General features: G+C 42.8%; 1 protein-coding gene across 3 annotated transcripts in view; it reads right to left on the bottom strand.

Moving 5' to 3' along the window:
* Positions 1-19904, bottom strand: part of SEC31B (SEC31 homolog B, COPII coat complex component) — a 30489-nt gene that overhangs the window by 6872 nt on the left and 3713 nt on the right. Inside the window, exons 2-22 of one of the 3 annotated variants that reach the window (XM_068689659.1) lie at positions 19674-19762; positions 17928-18051; positions 17487-17682; positions 16604-16699; positions 15806-15946; positions 15156-15298; positions 14805-14904; positions 12654-12815; positions 11635-11787; positions 10652-10882; positions 9426-9500; positions 8735-8818; positions 7681-7789; positions 7088-7266; positions 6309-6435; positions 5051-5196; positions 4249-4422; positions 3449-3637; positions 2404-2614; positions 1674-2000; positions 971-1009 (exon numbers count right to left, since the gene is read on the bottom strand). In XM_068689659.1, coding sequence (XP_068545760.1) covers positions 971-1009; positions 1674-2000; positions 2404-2614; positions 3449-3637; positions 4249-4422; positions 5051-5196; positions 6309-6435; positions 7088-7266; positions 7681-7789; positions 8735-8818; positions 9426-9500; positions 10652-10882; positions 11635-11787; positions 12654-12815; positions 14805-14904; positions 15156-15298; positions 15806-15946; positions 16604-16699; positions 17487-17682; positions 17928-18051; positions 19674-19752 — 3085 coding nt within the window. In that variant the 5' untranslated portion in view covers positions 19753-19762. The remainder of the gene's footprint in view (positions 1-970; positions 1010-1673; positions 2001-2403; positions 2615-3448; positions 3638-4248; positions 4423-5050; positions 5197-6308; positions 6436-7087; positions 7267-7680; positions 7790-8734; positions 8819-9425; positions 9501-10651; positions 10883-11634; positions 11788-12653; positions 12816-14804; positions 14905-15155; positions 15299-15805; positions 15947-16603; positions 16700-17486; positions 17683-17927; positions 18052-19673; positions 19763-19904) is intronic. The other 2 variants (XM_068689660.1, XM_068689661.1) reach the window with 2 other exon arrangements.

Genomic DNA, 19904 nt, shown 5'->3' with positions numbered 1-19904 from the left:
GAAAGTGGCATAATTCTATGGGGCAATATCAAAATTGCTGGAGCTCAGTGCCACACTTAATGAGCCACTGATCCTCAACTGAGCTTTAAAAATCACAGGGGAAAGATGCAAAAGGTGCTTCATTACTTTAATTACCTTTATTATTAAAACTCTGGCAGCCTCTTTTAGCCCTCCCTTTTCCCATGATTTCAAGACTCACTCTCTGATGAGTTTGGATCAGTAGTTTAATTAAGTTGGCACTTATTTCTAGCTTGGGGATTCTGTGCCCTAGAACTCTGCTGGCCCCCACCGAGCTTGTGGCCTAGCAGTCCCTGGCACTATTCCAGCCCAGTGGCACTTTGAATCCTCACAGGAAACAGCTATTTAAATTGTAGTCTTTAAGCCAGGCACTTAATCATCAGACACGAGACAACAGGAACCTGCTGCATTTTGCTGGGATAAAACCCTGGCTATCTTGCCTCTACTACTTGTGAAAGACAATTTCTCAACAACCCTGAAAAGAACACTCCATAGCAGCAGTCTCTCTAGCAATGCCTGTCCTAGAAAAAATACAACTGTCACAAGATGAAGTCAGGGATTAACCTAGCCAGACGGGAGATCAGCCAACACGTTATTGTCCTTCGCCCTGTCCTTGATGCCCACCGAGAGCATGGGATTTCTACAAGCAAAGATCTCTCTTCACTGTGCTAGTAAGAATTTCTCCACGAGCTCATGTTCAGGAGTTTACAAAGGAAGTAAGTCTGGCTAGATTTAGGGATCCTACAGTCCCTTTCCAGGCTAAAAACAGTACACATCAAAACCTGGGCAACAGCAACCCTGGTTGCACAGCTCTCCAGACATGCAAGGAAACAACAAACAGCAGTGATCAGGCATGCATGCATGCATACTAAACATGCACACACCCCCCATATTTCACTGGAAGCAGCAACATTGCCTCCCCCACAGCTCTGGAGGCTTCTTGGTGTACTACCTGCATGATCCATGTGGGGATCTAGCCAAGGGAAGAAACCTGAAAATCAAGGTAGGGTGGGAGTCATCATCACCAACAGCTTTTACTCAGCAAGTAATATCCCTGGATACTATCCCTAATAGCTTTTCAGAAGGAACTTGCACAGTGTTAGTACACTGCAGAGGGGAAACCAGAGGAGACTCCATGGCAAACATTTTATGGCAACAGGAAACGATGAGGAGAATCAAAGCACAGCACACAGGAATTTTATCTTGAAGCTAGGCAAGGGGCATCTCACGGACAAAGAAGAACCACCTTGCTACCCCAGCATTTCAAACGTACTTTTAATTTAAGTTACATAAGCAGGGATAAGATCGGCAAGCCTTCCACCAATAATCCCCCAGGAACTAGCACCCTTTCAGTCAGACCAGATGCCTCTGGAGTGAGTGATTACTCAAGGGTGTGCTAGGAACCTGAAGAGACAGCATCTTGTAACCACAACCCAGGGGACAGAGAAGCTGAACAGCCTGACTGAAACTGTCATCATTGCTATATTCCACCACCACAGCAAGCCTCAGCACAACAAGCCTGTAAGGTTAGACTTCGAGAATCCCACATCTAGCCTTTAGGAAACAGACCAGAGCTCAGAAGGCCCGTGTCTGTTATGTACTGCAAACTGCCTCCAGGAGTGCCTGGGCACCCAAGTCACCCAAGCAGTACTTACCTGTGGGAGGAGGAGGAAGGCTGGCTGCTGGCAGGGGCTTAGTAGATGGAGCTCCAGGACCACCCTGAGGGTAACCCATGTTCATGGGGCAGCTGAACGGTGCTGAAGAGAAACCTAGAGGAGACTGGCTGGCCACAGGGAAAGGAGAAGCTGCAGGAAGCTGAGACGATGGGACCGAGGCTGGAGTGAAGAGGGCAGGTCCAGGTGGTAGAACACCAGGAGATGTCATGGGCATGGACTGTCCTGACAGAGGAGGCTGGCTGGGGAAGGAAGCAGGACCACCAGGTCTGGCTGCCGCGGGGCTGAATGGCTGAGACTGTGACAGAGCTACAAATGAGAAAGAGTGTATCAGCATCGCTCGTTCCATGTTCAATCTACTCCTGGTGCTCTCCTTCATCCCAATAAGTCTTCCCTTCTCCAAGCCATGCCCTAGTGTGTTCATGCGAAGTGTATCCCCCATAACCCAGGCTACATCAGTCAAACCCTGCCACAAAGTTAGTAGTGGCTCCTCTATCCCTATATATGCTTAACAACAGTGGTAGTGCAGCAACAGTTACTAGAAGTAGAAATGTCAGAAGCGCTGAGAAGCTTCTCTGACAGCTGACTTGTTCTTTTTAAGTACAACAGACCTGTGAGAAAGAGGTAAAGCAGCCATCTCTGCTGAAGATTTTGGTCTGTGGAAGTCTACAGAAGACCTGGAGAACAAACACAACTATCAGGCAGTGCTTACCTGGCCCTGAAGCTGTCGCTGGAACCATGCCCAAGTTGTACTGTGGGTATGGGGGCCCTCTGGAATAGACTCCTGTTTGCAGACCAGCGCTGGCCTGGGGGGCAGCAGCATGATGAGGTGTCATGGACAACGCTGGCACTGGCTGAGGCGTGAAGAGGGAAGGCACTGAAGGCTGAGGGGGTGCCGAAGGGGTAAGTGACTGATAGCTGGGCTGCAATAACAAAACGAAGGACTTTGAAATGGCTAAAGGAGTCATATAGGACACATACATAAAACAGATGTACTTTCTGTCCCTGTCACTTCTCAGGCAAGAGGTGCTGCTGCTTCTGTCAGTGCTCTGGATGGATTGGATCAAAGGCCTGACTGCTACCTGGAGCACAAAGGACGACCCTCAAACCATCACTGTGTTTGGCAGGAGAAGGCAAAGAGAACAAGCCTGGGTGCTTCCTCTGCTGGCACAACACTTGATGGCCCTTTCTTTCCCATCACATAGCTTGCTCTAGTGGCTGGGAAACACGCTCTTCAGTGTATTCCCAGGCTTTCACAAGGATTTGCCCTCAGGAACCAACTTCCACATAGTCACTTCCTGGAAGCAAAACCAGACGAAATAATGAAGAAATAAAGAAGTAAAGGAAACTGGACGCAAAACTTCTTGAACACAGTTTTCTTGAGCCAGGAACTGAGATGAAGCCATACTGCACTGATTTTACTGAGATCTGAGGGTGAGGTGGCATAGGAGAATGAATCACAGCCCCCTTTTTGCTCAGTATGTGAGATCTCAGACTCCATTAGAAGTGGCAGTGGATCACTGCACTTGTAGTGGTCTTCCTCAGTGACTAGATGTGGGTCAGGACTTTGTGAAAAGAAGACGTACAGCCCACTTCTGCATTATTAAAGATCTCGTGTTTGCTCCAGGGAAGAATATCACTGATGAGATCCTCAACACCTGCAGTCTGCACCATCTCACATTACTTCACATGCCTTCCCCAACCCAGCAGCCTTCTTCCCTCTCCCCAAGCCACGAGCAATTGAATTTAAGGCCTACCTTCTCTGGATGTTTGGGACCTGTTTTGCGGGCCGCTCCTTCAGGGGTGGAACCCCTCTTGGCTGCTGGAGACGTCTGTTTAATGACACCTACATCGACACGAGCGTAGGGGAAAGGGGGTGGCTGCTGATCACCCACATTCCCTCCTTGAGCATGGAAGAGACGGTCTCGGAGCTGTTCGATCAGGAGCTGAAACAAACTATGTGTTAGGAGAAGCACCTTTAAATGGAGGCTACTGGGGTGGTATTCAAAGCAGACTCCAATCCAAAGCACGGCTAGCTTTGCAGCCTGATGCTCCATTTCTACAGTAGCCACCAGGAAAAACAAACCTGTAAGTGACAAATTTTAGGATGTATTCCCTCACAGATGAAGCCTTCCTGATCCTTCTCACAATCTTTATGGTATTCCCTCTCCAACCTCCATTCACATTTGAGCACTGGTCAGATTTGCTTTGAACTACAAGCTGGCCTCCTCATTCCCTTCTACCAGCTAGGTATCAGAACTAGACACGACTTCCCTGGAAAGCTACTTCCGAACAGTGCTCTCCAGGAACCCTATTACAAGTTTTTTAGTTTCCTTCTTTTCCCCAAATCAAAGGCACTACAAAGAAACAAACAAAAACCAACAAATGCCATGGTCTTAGAAAAAAAAAAAAAAAAAAAAAAGCTCTACTCTCAAGTTACAATAATTAAGGTGAAACCTTAAGTCCTGATGCAAGTCAAAACCCAAAGCTCTCTTGTGGAAATTGTCATTTTTCCCCTTTTAGTAACCTTTCCCACAACAACTTGTTTCTCACTCACCTCTTTGGAGCTGTTGGGCAGGTAATCCATTGCAGCTGCCAAGCATCCCTGTGATGCCAGAAGACTGGCATACTGCGTGATTCGCTCTGCCAAGACAGGGCCTGGCGCTGGTCCTGCTGTGCCTCGGAGCATCTCAATGGACCTGCTCAGCACCATCACCTTCTCCACGAGATCCTGAAGAGGCAGGGGGAGGGGGAGAAATGTACCATTCAGAATCTGGTTTGCTTTACTGGCGCATTTCACACTGAGATAATGCCAGATTGCTCTTCCCTTTCAACTAAAATCGGGTCCAACATCAAGAGAAGTTATTCCGTTTGGCACCAGACACTACCACTGATGACCATTTCTTCAGGTGCGCTTTATGGAGAAAAACAGGATCCAGAAAACAAATCCTGACACAGCTACTTTTACAGTAAGGGAAAAAAAGAAAATCAGAAACCACAAGGAAGTTTCAATCAGCTGTGATCTTTTTACAAAGAAATTATTTCTGTAACTCAAGGAGTTACACGATATCATCTTGGAAGAGAAAGGATTAAAACCATACCAGAAGAAATTCACTAGAAAAAAATACTATTGCTGACAAACAGACCAGAATGTTTTCAGTTATTCAAAGCTGCTCCAACTCCTAGGAATCAAAGTAATGGTTGTATCTGTACAATGATATATGCATTGCTGGCTGATGACTAGGAGGAGCCAGCTACTTCTGGAAGCCAGCTATTCTGTGCTTGATGTGATGATGAAACAGATTAGGGTTACCAGACTGGCCTAGAGAGAAGTCAAACCAACATCATAGCACCTGTACCTGCAGGGCAAGGGGTGACGAAGTCTCATGGTTTTTTACCCAGCATTCCACCAACCTCTCCACATTTCCTGACGAGATATAGCAGAGGCAGGCATCATTGGACAGGGCCGCATCTCCCTCCGACTCTAGGCGGGCACCCAGCATGTCTACAAAGGAAGAAACACAGCCAACATTTAACACTTAGTATTTGAAGAGCTCATAATCACCAAAGCTCCTCTCTTAGCAATATTACTCTAGCTTGGCATGAAAAGATGTTGCCAACTTTTGATCTGAACCTAATTCTGGGTTAACACAGAAAAATTGGCATCATTAAGGAATACCAAAGTCAATTTGTTTGAAAAGAGAAGTCATTTCTTTATACATCTATCAATTCTTATTTGTCTAAGCTATAAAAGAAGGGACAAGCCTTAAAAATAACAGATTAAATTGGCAAAATCTCCAATGCTCTTTTTCCAGTAAGGTGTGGATATCTCCCAGCAACAGTTATGTCCAGTATCAGAGACCATACGTAATCTGATAGTTATCAATGTTCAGCAAAAGCTAGGAGATAAAGGTGACCTGGAGCTATCTCACTATTGCCACTGCCAGGGCAACTTTCCTGCCCTACACTTCGGTCTGTACTAGATGCCCCGTTTTCTTGCATTTCAAGTTACATCATCTTACTTGTATGAAGTGCTGGCACTTCTCCAACAGAGCTTAGCCATTCCTGTCAGCCAGGTGCTAGTTGCCAGCTAAGTAACATTTCTTCAGATTCAGTCACTAGATTGCCCCTTAACTTTACCTTATCAGAACAACCCGCTGCTGAGCATGTTTGGCTTTTAACAGGCTTGAGAAAACTACTGAAGCCATCAGTCATTAACCCATCTCTGAGCTTAAAAGAGAGAGGAACCTGCTGGACAGAAAAAACCCTTCCAGATGGAGTGAAGCCACCTGACCTTCTACTGTCAAGGAAATCCCTGTCTCCACAGAATAAAATAATAAATATGACAGTTAGTACCTCCGCCTGTTGCCCATTCTGATTTTTTTTTCCAAGTTATTGACTGAGGTGACAGGAAATACCAGCACATATTTTAAATCATGACTGTCAACTAAAGTGTACATAACTCATTCTACTAATTTAACAGTCCACACTTGAGACTTCCAGCTAGCTGTAATAAGAAGTGCTTTCCTTCCTCAACTGTGTCTGCTTCTTAGGGTAAGCAGTCCAGAAATGCCTTCCCCAGGGAATGTCTTATCAGAAGATAGCAACACTGCATACCACAGAGCTGGGTATAGTCCTCATGCTTTGCGTATGTTAACAAGATGGCCAGTGCCTCCTTCCAGCTCTGTAGATCACACGTACAAACGATATCTTGCCACTTCTGCTGCACAATGGAGGACAGCAGCTGTGAGGAAAAAAGAAGGCCTGTCAGTGACTGAAGACTAAGATATACTGACTGCTCAGACAAGCGCATTTGCAGGGATAGCTCACTCTCAGACACACTTCCCAGTATGATTCTACTACCTCACTGCACATTAAAGTCCACCAATCTCAGCACTCCAGTGTTAGCAGTAATTGATGCCTAATGCCTCCAAAGAAAGAGAAAAGCCCAAAAAAGCACTGAAGATAAAAGCAGCCACACTAGGCAAGACTAAAGATTGGCATGCCCTGTTTCAGAGCAGCTAGTATTAATGATTGGGAATACAGTGCTAGGCTTTGGCAACCCTTGTTACCCCTTTTCCAACCTCATTAGGCTATAAATAAGCCAGGACTCTCCTAGCTGAGCTGTAAAGGGGCAGTATGCTCAACAGGTTACAGGCTTGGGGAGCTGAGGCAGAAACTGTTAAATGAAAAGAAAGGAACAAAGAACAGACACTCTAGGTGGGTAACAAGACAACGTCATAAAACTATCAGAGTAAATGTCTAGCCAAGAGGAGGTGAATGGATTCTGCTGACATTCTACTTCCTGCCAAAGCATTTCCATATATTCAGACAAACATCTGCCATAGTATCACACACCTTCCCCTGTTCTGTGGGTAAACAAAACAGTCACTAACCAGGGAGAGTTTTGTCTTCTGCTTGGCAAAGTAGCGCTTCTGTGTCTCCTTTAGGAGGTTCTCCCCACCAGCTATAGCTAAGACGATGGCATCAGCAAAGCGCTCTGCCCGCATGCACAGCTCCACTGCACCCTCAAAGTTCCCCAACAAAAGAGCTTGGCTGATGAGTCCATCTGTATCTACAGAGGTGAGAAAGCAGAGTCAACCCACAGGGGCACCATACAGATGCACTGATCACGCATTTTAAAGAGCAGACAGTAAAAGACAAATAAAACATATGGAAGTCCAGCTAAAGGAAGATCTGGAAACACAAATCAGGTTTTGCAGTTAAACAAACAAACAGACCCACTGATTTGACAGTAACTCTTCCATCATCTAGACATTTCTCCTCCACTTTTAACAGGCGTCTTATCTGTGAAGAGTATTTTTTTGCACAATGCTGCGACATGATGCATGACAGTAGGGTGCATCATGTGTTTTAAAGGTATCCATCTGATGGAGTGGACCAAATTCTTCCTGGTCCCTAGAGAATTTTATGGTTTACCCTCCTCCCATTATCTAAAGACAGCAGAAAAAACCTTCATATAGTATACCTTCTGTGACAGGAATCTCCAATGCGCTCATATTCTGTGGGATGAGGTTGTCAAAAAAGGCTGAAGAGGAGGAAACAGCAGCTACATCATCACTGGTATTTATCAAAAGCTGTGCAAAGAGTGCAAGAGGTTACTTTATTCGTTGAACACACAGATGCTGCCCAAAACAGTTTAATGGTTTACAGGGTGTGGTGGGGCTGCTCTTCATTTGGTTGAGAATGCTCATATAAATCTGACTTCAACTTGGAAACCCTTCATGCCTCCTGTCAATGCACTACCAACGTGCACAGTTTCACCGAGGTAGCAACAAGAAAAGTGTGACTATTGACAAAGCTTAGGAGACTTGACAGTGTAAGACATGCAATGACATTTTGCTGGACAGCATTCATTTACTCAACTGCCAGCAAGCTGTACAATTTTGCGTGGAGCAGGGACAAGCCCAACAAGGAATACCTGTAATTAATAAACAGGATCACAGACATGCTTGGTGCTTGATGGGAATGCAGGATACAAATGTTACCACTAGAATACCTCAACAAGTGTTTAAGGCTTGTGAAGATCACTAATTTGAGGACAGCAGGTTTAGATTCCTTAGAAGAACAAAATTACAGAAGATGCTGAACCAGGCCTCGGAAGGCATGTGAAGTTGGACATCCCGAAATCATATGAAAATACATTTCAAAGGATAGAGGTGAAAAGGAAAGAAATGCAAAAGAAATACCACAGCAGAAGCTTCACAGAGGAAATCCAGAACTGTAGCATGAAGTTAAGCTGGGCTGAAGCTAAGTCTATCACTGAAGATATCAGCACTGGTGAAGCAAGCCTTCTTGCAGGGTTAACAGCCGGGAGTCCGTCTTCATCATTCGCTGATTTGTTTTAAAGCCAGAAGGGACCACTATGATCGCTTAGTCTGACCCTGTGAGGGTCAGACAGGCCTGTGAACTGCCCTCTGCGATTCCTGCATTAAGCCCAACAACTTGTGGTTGGAATTAAACCTTCCTGTTCATTCTGCCCTCCGCTGCTCTCCCAGACTGGCAAGATGTACAGGACATACCTGATCTGTCTGTGCAGTGTTTGCCTCATTGGCCTCAGGAAGGGGCTGTTTATCTGGGATCCCGTTACTCAAACATGAGGCGATCTAAAAAAGTAAGAGACATTCCCTGGGTGAAGCCCCTGTTAAAGTCAAACACATGAGCAGCAAAGCCACCAAGTGACTGACAAGTCCCAGACAACTCCCCTGGCTCTTTCACCTGTTTGAAAACTTCCACCTCTCCCTATTCCTGGCTGGGCACCCAGCAGAGGTCATTTATCCTTTTTAGAGCATTGCCCATGGTGCTGAAAGGTGCATGTTGCTCCCCTGAAGTTCCAACAGCGCTGTGCCAGACTATCTTCGTTTGTCATCTTCTTTCTGGCTGAGGAACTCTGAGACACAGAGAGCTGGATGCTAGAAGCAGCTCTCACAACTGTGCTGCTGTTATATGCTCTTTTGAGCAGCAATGACTGGTAGTAAGATAACAGGGCTCAAGATCCCTCTGGTCTGATCCAGTAAAGCTACTGTTATACTCTTACAAGTTCCCACATTCACTTTTTAATGAGGATTTCAGGTGACCCTCAGCAGAAATTTCATACATTTTGGTTCTGTGTGTGCTGCGAGGGCACTCACTCATTTCCAGCAGTGACCCCACAACCTTCCTGCAGCAGCTTTAGTCCTGTAAAGGTTTCTCTGTATTGAAAGACACCCTTACCTTTTTTTGCAGATCCTCTTTATTGTAGCCCAGCAGCTTGAGGAGTTTAGTCCTGGATTCCTGCTCCAGGTTCACCTGAGTCACAAAGGACAAAGAAAAAGACAAGAAAAATATGTAAAATCCGAGACATCTACACACTGCCAACGGCTGGCTACTTCTAGCAGCAACAAAGTCTACAGCTCATCTTATAGATAAAGAACTATGACAAGTACACCCAGTGAATACCATGAGTAAATCTATAGAATGTAAGGTAACAAAAAGGGTGAAATTCAAGTTCTGTCATATAGTTACAACTAGGCGCAACCTAGAGTCAGAGCTATGCCTTTGTGCATATTTAGTACATTTGGTCATTAATTCTCTGGATGGTCCAGGATTTGCTAGGCTGATCTTTGTGCAGTGACAATGGACTGATCTGAGTCTGGATGAAACAAGGTGGTTGCCTGAACTCCTAGCTAGCTTCACAAAAAAAAAAAAAAAAGTTAACTAATTGTTACAGAAGCTCTCTAGGTGGAGATTTCAGACAGTCCCAGAATTGCCCACAAGCTGTACACAGCACACTTCATACACACTACTTGTATGCTTTAATGAGTGATTAATGTCTTGCAAGGAGAACCTGGCTGTTTCATTAAGTCTTCCAGGCTGTTCCTACTATAGAACTGAACAATCTGTACATAGATAAGATACTTGTAAACAGTTGGTAGAAACTGTTCCTGCAGATGCAGAAATGGTCATGCAGGACAGTATTCTGTACAGAATTAAGATGCTTGGTTTGTAGTTTAAGAAAATCAATAGCAGTGGGTCTTGCCTGTCCTGGAATTTTTTTGTAGGACTACAGGCATTCTGAATCACAAGAATTCAGTAGAATGACATTTTGAGGTATCTCATCCAACGCTTCTGAAGACATTGTTGGAATGACCTTTGTCACAAAGACTCTTGTCACCACCTAGACAGCAACTGGCCCCCCATTCAAGAGACCAGATTCTCCATTCAAATGTTATGCTATGGAAAAGATCCCAATATTTCCACAAAGGCAAGCAGGCTGCCTGTGAGTGTCTGTAAAAAAAACTATCAAGATTTCCTTTAGACCAGTAATTAACTAGTCAATTCAGTTTGATTTTATATCTTAAAGAACAGAAATATAAAAGACTAGAGAGGAGCATAACCAGCACATTTCACCCCAGCAATGCAAAAGAAATGACCTCTGTGCTTCACCATTGCCATCCTACCTTCAAGAAGTTCCATAGGTTCTCATCAAACTGCAACTTGGCTGTCTGGATCTTGCCCTTGCAGTAATCAAGGAGGTTTCCCGACTGCAGAGCCATCTGCAGTTCTCTGGATCGGAGCAGGAATTCAGTTTCAGTAGTGACTTGACTGATGAAGACCTGGTGTGGGTAAGTCTGCTGCATTTGCTGTCCAGGAGCTTTGGTAAGACCAAAGGTAACCAGTTTTCCTCCAAACTGAGAAAGAGAGACAGACAAAGTAAACATTTTTTAATAAACAAAAGTAAAAACACCTCTCTTAGCTCTCACTTAGCAAGGCAGACTCAAGCTCCAGCTGTGATCACAAGGAACCCAAAGTTTCACATGTATGGATAGTAGGAACACCGAGGGAGTTCCCATCACAAGCTCTTCCAGCTGAGGAAGCTGCAGTTCCCACTGATAACGAAGACATGTATGTGCTGTCAGGCACAGCCAATTGCAAATGCCAGAAAGGTAGAGAGGAAGAAATACCATTTGGAACTGTTTGTTCTTTTCTGACACAGAGAGGTAGGCTGCAATGGTGAAAGCCATCATGCAAATAGCAGGTACTAGACAGACAGAAAACAAGTAAAGACAGGCTAGAAGAAAAATCCAGAGTTTTGATTTAAGGAGGAAAGAGGGGAAGAAAATTAAATACTTGGATAGAGAGCAGAAAGACAGGAAAATGGAAATGCATGCCACAGCCTACAAAGAAAGGATTTATGAGTCTTTCCTAGCTCTGTTAACTCCTCCTTATAACCTCGCATTCTCTGCAACAGAACTTTTTCATGTTGGAAACATACCTGAACACTGAGCAAAAAAGCTTCCCTATATAGGAAACCACATAGTGTCTTAAACAGGCATTAAAACAACTAGCAGCAGGAAGATATTTTCACAGAGAAAGAAAGAGATTGCATTACTAGAAGACACAATTTATTGCATTTTCACCTAAGGATACTCTATTCACTTACTGCAAATGAAACGCCCACAGGTCTGCGAATCCACTTTGGTGGCTTTTTTAGTGGTGGAATCAAAGTGGTCTGAGCTACTTGCTCAGGCACCTGCAAAGGAGGAAGGATCTGTCCTGTGCCAAAGGGATCCAGGTTGTTGAAGGAGGAAGAGATCTAGAATCAGATAGAGAAAGGGATAAGATGCAATTCAATTCCTGTCTGTATGGAATAAACACAAAAAAAATACTACTAATAGTTACGCTCCTTGCTGATGAAGAAAGAGACTATTACAGCATCTCTTCCTGAAATATTACCAAGCCCAATGTAAGACAAACGGAATTTCCAAACAGTCCTAGAAATGATTTCTCAACAAAACTTCACCTTGAGAGACTTTCGAGCAAGTTTCCTTAGCAAGACAAAAATTCCCTAACAAATACTGCTTGGCTTAGCACTCAGCTCATAAACACAGGAATTACAAAATTACTTGTTTTATGCAAGACAGTGACAAAATATGGTCAAAAGTTGTCAATTTATTTCTTGTATTGCTCATAAAGGAATGCTGACTCCCTGTTGCTTGAATCTTTCAAATTAGTTAGCTTTAAAGACTGTCTCAAGCTTTTATAGGACTTCAGTGAGGCTGGTGAAATAACCTCTCCAGACTTTATTGCCTAGACAAGAGTATGTCAGAAGTAGCCTCTGATCTGGATTTCTGATGTTTAGGGAGTTGGCGAGTATATATACACAATGCTGTTCACAAGCATTCTTTATTTTTAACATTATTGGCATAGATTTGGTGTTAGCCAAGGATAACCCTGTTCAAGCTTGACAGGATCGCATGGTGTAGCTCCAAAAGACCTCTGACTGGCATACCTGAAAAGAAGCAATACCAGGCTGGGCTAGCTAAGGTTGCCAAAGGATCCCAGGCAAGACCTACGTTTTGTCTTTTAAGTCAAAACGTGAAATGCGTGCTTCTAATGCTCTCAGAAGTCAGGAGAGTAACTGCCAATCCCTCAAGACAAAATACATTCATGGGACTTTACCTTGTCAGCCTGTGTCTTCTGCTGAGCTTCCAGGCTCCCACCCATAACAGAATAAATGTTGATCCATCCATCAAAAGTGGCAGCAGAGAAGATTGAAGGATTCCTAGGACACCACTGAACATCAAAGCACCACTGACTCTGAATTGGTAACTCGTAAACCATCTATCACAAAAAGAGAAGACAGAAGCACACAGTATAAGAATAGCCCTCTGCTTTCCCCAAATTACTTGCCCACAACAAGTGTGTTAGACTTATTTACATACCACCATTGTATACGAGTCTTATATTTTAGCTTGAAGGATGCATTTGCAACAGAGTTGTAACACACTGAGCCCAAACAACAGAAAGCCACAAAAAGCTGCTAAACAATAGGATTCTAATGGTAGAGCAAAACTCAATTGTTACTTTGGGATTTCTTTCTGCTTTCTAAGTACTACTGTACCCGAGTACAATAGCATTGTTGCACCTGCTGTTAACCACAGGAGACACCAGAAAACAACGCAAGAAAACCAGAAGCCAATAGGCAAGGTGTCATGATCAAGAATGTGTAAACAGAAAGGGTAGTCTAGAAGAAAACATTTGACACGGAAAATAAAAGCCTACAGAAAAGAAGTAGAACAAGAAAAGAGGGCTGTAATAGCTGTAGAGAAACTATGAAGGATATTGTAGACAACAAGTCAAGCACTCAAAAATCTGAAGTTCAGTTCATGACCAGTCACAGACATTTTGCCTGATTTGGGGCAACACACTGACACAACCTCGACTTTGAGCCTCCAGTTTGTAAAATGAAGAGATTTGCTTTATGCCTCACAGGCACAATGCTTTCCAGCATACCGAATCACTGCTTCATTCTATGTGAAAACATGATCTTTGCTCTCTGTTCCTAGGTATAAAACTTTGCATTCACTTCTAATAAAATATATGTATTTATTTTTAAGCAGTTTAACAAATAATCCTTCCCCAAAAGAAAATCTCTTCCAAACCAAACCAACCATTCCTCCCAAATTACCAGATCAGCATTGTAAATGCCCTTTTGTTACTATTGAAAACTCTCCTACGTCTTGTATCACTTGAAAATTTTCTAATAATTAGCACTAAGTCAAGAAAACCTCCTAAAAATAGTATGTGCATAGATGCCCAACTTGAATTTGAACTCTACAAATCTACATCAGCATGCATAAAGATAAACTAGCTGCAGTAAATTTGGCTTTTAATTTCTTCCTTTAAAATATAGTGAAAAGGCTTTAGTAAAAATCAAGACATCAGGAACATTTCAGAGTCTGATTCTCTTCTAACCACTACACATTTGTGCACAGTGAGCTTCATATCCCCTGAAACTGTAACAACAGCATTTCATGTCTTTTACAAAAATAGTTTAATTTATTTTATTTTTTTGTCTCCAAGGCAAAGATGGTCAGCTAAAAAAATTGCCCCAGTAAAATGAATCCAGCCTAGGACTCACAGCTGGACTTTGCTCAGTATGGTAAGAGTACTTTCCCTGTGCTATCATCAAGATCAACACAGTGAATTTTGTTCAAAGTTCAAAATTCAGTTTTATGCAGAAACTCGTAATTGAATAAGTAGGTGTGCAGAGAAATTTTTACATAGTCCCATTAAAAATGTTTAAAACCATTGTGATATTTAAGTATTCAGAGATAGTAACTTTGAACTAGGTAAGCAACTATATGTGAAAATGCTGTACTACAAATGAAGTTTGCAGGCTTATTATATTGTTCCCCTCTCAATAACTCTAACAAATGATCCTCGTTCTCCTTAAAGCTTTCCCCCACTTTTTTTTTTTTAGCACTCTAAGAAAAGGAGGAAGAAGAAGTAAAAACATAGAGAACACTATATGGGTGAACACAGAGGGAGTAATTATAATTAGTTGAAACTAAGTTTATAGTTAAAGCTTTCTTCCTTGTACAACTTTTGCACACAGATACGTCGGAGGAAATCTCTGCTCATCCCTGTTGTTTTTAGTCTTATTTAGTCTCTCACAACATTCTCATTTGCTCCAGAAAGAAAGAATGCAGAAGACATACTACAGAAATGATATTGACACTCCACATGGATACAAAAAAGGGACACACATGTAGCATAGCACACAGCTCCGTATAAAGCAGATGTGTACTTATAGCTGCTGTTATGTACCTCCCCTGTACTCGGGTTCCAGCACAAGATCTGGTTGTCTTTGGCACTGCTCAGCAGCAATTCAGGGTCAGCCTGGCACCAAGAGACGGACAGAACTCCCCTAAAACAGATAGGAAAGAAAACATACTTCATACCCAGCCCTCTCTCCTATCCTACCAACAAGAAGTGCTGGTACACGTCGTTTTAAGTTCAGAACACTGGTTTTCATCCCAGCTAAAACCAGAGTCAACCGTGAAACAAAACAGCCTAAAACAAATAAATAATTGTAGTTCTCCAAAGTCCAGTCTCCCAGATGTTGGCCTTTTAAAAATGGAGATCCTTGAAAAGGCAACATGACATGTGGGTCCTCACCTAGCATGCCCTTCCAGCTGGCTCAGAGGTGAGGTAGCAAAACGTAAGTCCCATATTTGGATCACTGGCAAGCGGTCATCCTCAGAGGAAAGGACTAACTGGGTTGCGACTTCAGGGTGCCAGGCCATTCCTGAGCAATGCATCTAGAGACAAAAATAGCACAGAATGAAAATTCAGCAATGCAACCTTGCAATGATGCAAATGGCACAGAGCCACATTGTTCTGTAATTAACTTGCTTAGAATACTTGACATAAAGCAAGCATAGCAATGTCTTGCTGTGGAAAGCAAGTACTTCTACCTTCTCTACACAGCCAAAAAACTCTAACCATACAGAAGTTGAAGGAGTCGTTCAAAGTTGATCTAGGAAGACAGTTAGGGTTAAAACAGAGGAGGCCTCTCATAAATAAGCTGCAAAGACAGAAATGTAAAACAAGGGTGTGCTGTACTTATGGTTAGGGTATTGTTTTTGCAGTTCATTGAGGAAAAAAAAAAAAAAAAAAAAGAGAGATGCTTTGATGCTGTAGCTCCAAGAAAACCAGTCACAACAGCTCCCACGCTACAAGCACTTGATCCCAAGAGCCTGTGCCACTGCTTTGCAGTTATGGTGGTGGCATGTTGTAAGCAAGTCAGAATGACAGTCTTCACTCACTCTGTTGCTGTGGTCACTGACTTTGATGATAGGCTCATTCTTCCTGAGGTCCCAAACCACGGCCTTGCCACTGGGGTGAGCAGAGGACAGGATATGCTGCACTTGCCGATTCCAGGACACAACACTGATGTCTTCATGAGGCTGCCAAGATAGGAAAGGCCATAGTTCCATTATCCCTGCATTGAGGAAACACCGATCACAGGATTCTGACATTAGCTTGACTAATGTCAGGGATTTGAGAATATATAGGTTCCTCTTTTCCATCACTGATCAAGCAACTGCAAATAATAGGAGCACTGTCCAGAATCACTAGGGAGCAGGCAAAGTTCTTTCCACAGAGAGTACAGTGGACAACCAAACTCTGTGGGGGAATGTCACTCAGAAAAGCACCTTTGCATCTTGGGAACAGGTACTGGATTCTGCATTGACCAAGTGTATCATAAATCATGTGTCCAATAAGGGTTCAATAAGCATTCTTAATCCATCACACATGCCACAGCTGGATCATGACATAAACTGGTCAGGTATATGATTCAAACCCACAAAGATCTTACCCATCCACACAAAGTGCATTCTATCGCAACTTCCAACCTATCTTCCCTCCCCTTACAACTCTCTTTCCATATCCCAGAATGAAACCCTTCATTCAGTTATGATTCATCTTTCTCCTGACAAAAGTCAAGATCATTCTCTCTTCAGAGTGTTTAGACCAGGATGACTCCACACACTCACACCTTTTACCTTGCCTACTGATATATAAAACTGCATGGGTATTGCCCAGAGGAAAACCCAGTTTACCTGTGATTTAGCCCCTGGAGTCATAGGCACGCTGAAGTTATTCAAGTCCCAGATGAAAATTTCAGAATCATTGGCTCCAGAAGCCAAGAGGTTACTCTGCGGAAAAAAAAAACAGATGCTCAGCTGAAACTCCTACTTACTGGGAAAGAGGACAGATTTCTTAAAAATAAATGTAAGTAAAAAAACTCAAAGCTTCCAAAGTCAGATAAGACCTGCATTTCACAGTCAATGCTAAGAAGATACTAACAGGATTATAAACCGAGTACATTTCTGGCCTCCCATGTCGTCAGCCATGCCATGGTAGAAACCTGTTTAAAATTTGTCTAGCAAGCTAGATTTGTCATCAGCTAGTGTTACTCATCATGGAACTCTACCACAGGTCTGAAAGCCAGCCTCTGGGTATTTGAGCCTTTGCCCTGCAACCTGGCATCAAAAACATTCCTTTTGAGAAGGTACAGGCTTCCCAAAAGGGTCCGTGGACAAATTCCAATTTGCCTTTGTGTTACTATAGGAAATTGTGTTCTGTTCATTTCTTGCTTATTTTGTAGTCCCTTCAAGTGTGATCAGAACCCACTGAACTGGACACCAACTGAAGAAACAAACAAAGATGTTCTGATTTCAAACAGTCAATGGTCTAATGTATAACAGCAGTACAAGTCATGTTTTGTGGTGAAATAAGATGACTTGGTCCAGGTCACTGAGGAATTCAGTGGCAAAGTTGTCAACAGAGCCTGAATCAGAGTTCTAAGTCACTCTTGTGTCACAGCTACCATGCCTCTTTCAGGTTAAAAGCTGCTTCTTCAGTTAATAAATCTCTATACACAAGGGGAATAGCTCATGGGGTTAACTTTCATTTGTTTATAAGTATCTTTATGTTACATACCTGGAAAGGGTTAAAGTCAAGAGCTCGAACAGGCCCTGAATGCTTCTCTGTCTGCCCAATTACAGGCTCGCTCTTCGAAGCCAAGATCCGATGCGCACTGTACATTGTCAATACCCCATTATCGCCTCCGCCAATGATCACTCCAGAGGACTCCGGGGACCCATTTCCAAAGTTACCCCAGATCAGCTTATGGAACCTGAAGAAGAAGAAAATAAAGCTGACACAGGCCACAGTATTTGGTGGAAGACTAGACATTCTGCATTACCAAACACCAAGCATGATTTACGTAAAGCCAAAAATATTCAGTCCTCACAGACAGATGTAAACTGATTCAAAAGATCACTTTATACCCTGGAAACACACTCTCTCCCTCTCTTTTCTTGCACAAGGAAAGCCCTTTTCAGTTCCACTAATCAGTATGTTAGTATGAGACACTAATACCTGTTTGAGGCAGGAAGTGTTCCTTTCTGCTTCATGTCCAGGGAGGGATCCCTGAAGTCCACCTCAAATATTTCCAAGGTGGCATTTGTACTGAAGGATGCATCCAGTTGCTGGGCAGATGTTCCTAGCAAAAGTACAAGGGTAATACTTAGAACTGGGTACGGTTTTCAAGAGCACAAGATATAAATAAAGCAAGGAACTGGTAACCAATCTACCCTTGAGAGTCAACACAACATTGATACTGTGCCCATTCAGAGACAGTAAATGGATGAATATCTCAGAATCAACTACTATTACAAAGGCTTTGAAAGAAATTAGAACTTCAAGAAATTCTGGGCACCCGGGTAACTGCTGTGCAAACACCTTCCCCTCTTGGGATAGATATAATTCCTACACCTTATCCAAACAGCCCAATCTTCTGATATTAAGGCTTTACCTAAATTACAAATACAGTTGCATCATGAAACCCAGATACAATTATGATCCCAAATACCCCTCTACACTGTTCCTCAACCTTGACCCGAGGTCACAATCATAACTTCTAAACTTAGTCTACGCCAGAAGTTCTTCAACCTTAGCCAACCAAACATTCCTTGATGACCCACAGAGATCTGGCAGCCAAATAGTGATGGCTTCCTTCCTTCTCCCTAGCTTACAGAATAAAAGCTAAAAATAGACCTAACATTGCCTAATGGGACACTGCCATGCAAATAGTCACCCAGCTGCCAGAGGGATGCTTTGCAACTGACTATGGCGGGGGAAGCGCCCAAGAGACTATAAAAAAGCAGTACAAATAATGAAACAATGCAACCTCTGATCAAAATCAGATCGAAGCCAAGTCATTTGGTCCAACCAAAACTGTGGCCTTATTAGAGAAACACAAAATAGACTATCTACCCCAAAAGTGGTAATGTTTTTAAGGCCACGGCTGAACTTTAGTCACTTTTTTGACAGTCACTCCCCCAAAAAAAAACAGAACAATATGGCAGCCCTGCACAACCCAGACAAGAGACAGGCCTAATTGTGCTGGGTGGACAACCCAAGCTGACAGTTCCACATGAACACTAAATTCACCTATGTACTGGGTCTGGCTGGGATGTTAACTTTCCCTGCAGCAGCCAACTGCCTACTGCCATCTCAGTGAACAGGCTGACTTCATGTTTCAGGAAATAATCTGATTATATAAGCAGCGAATAATGATTAATATAAGAAATGGAAATTCAAGGTTTTGAAAATGTTGAAAATTGAATGTAAATCAAAACAGGCAATATTACAAAGAAGAAAATTTTATTCTTTGGCTGCCAAGCTACATGATGATTAATGAAAACCATCAAAGTGAAAGTAAGCTGAAATGAACATGATAAGAGTGAACTTTGTGACATCCCAAGTAAATAACCTGATTTTGTTTTATTTTTTTATAGCAAGCAGGTACTGGAGGTCATACAAGCTTAAATAGAAATTAAATTAAAAAAAAAAAAAAAAAGTGTTTTCACCCTTTGAAAAATCACAGCCCTTCAAGTGGTCAAATTAAGCCATGAATGTAATCCTCTGGAGGTCACAAAACAAACAAACAAACAAACAAACAAACAAAAAACAGAAAACACTGTAATGTTTTCAGCATGTTGCTTCTAAGCTTTCCAGAGGTTATTAAAGTGGGAATTGTTGAAAGTTAAAACCAATACAGCTGTACATAACAGCCTCTCTGTGACTCGTACTTCAATTTTATTGAATTGTGAAAAACTTTACCTGTTGCTAGATAAATGGGGTGGTTGTTTGCTGGACTCCATGCCTGGACAGCTGTTCGCTCAATCTCCTTTAGCTTCATTTTCTAGGCTAGAAGTAATTTCACACAGCAGTTAGAGTAGCCAGACAAAGCCAACATGAAAATAATCATACCAGTAACAAAATAGCCCCTTTACTATAGTCCTAAGAGAACAAATTGTTCTCAGAGACATTACTTACTACATCCTGAGTTGG

This window comes from Anas acuta, chromosome 7 (assembly GCF_963932015.1).
Source record: "Anas acuta chromosome 7, bAnaAcu1.1, whole genome shotgun sequence".
NCBI lineage: Eukaryota > Metazoa > Chordata > Aves > Anseriformes > Anatidae > Anas > Anas acuta.
The sequence above is the reverse complement of the archived record's forward strand: the minus strand, read 5'-3'. Positions and strand labels throughout refer to the sequence as shown.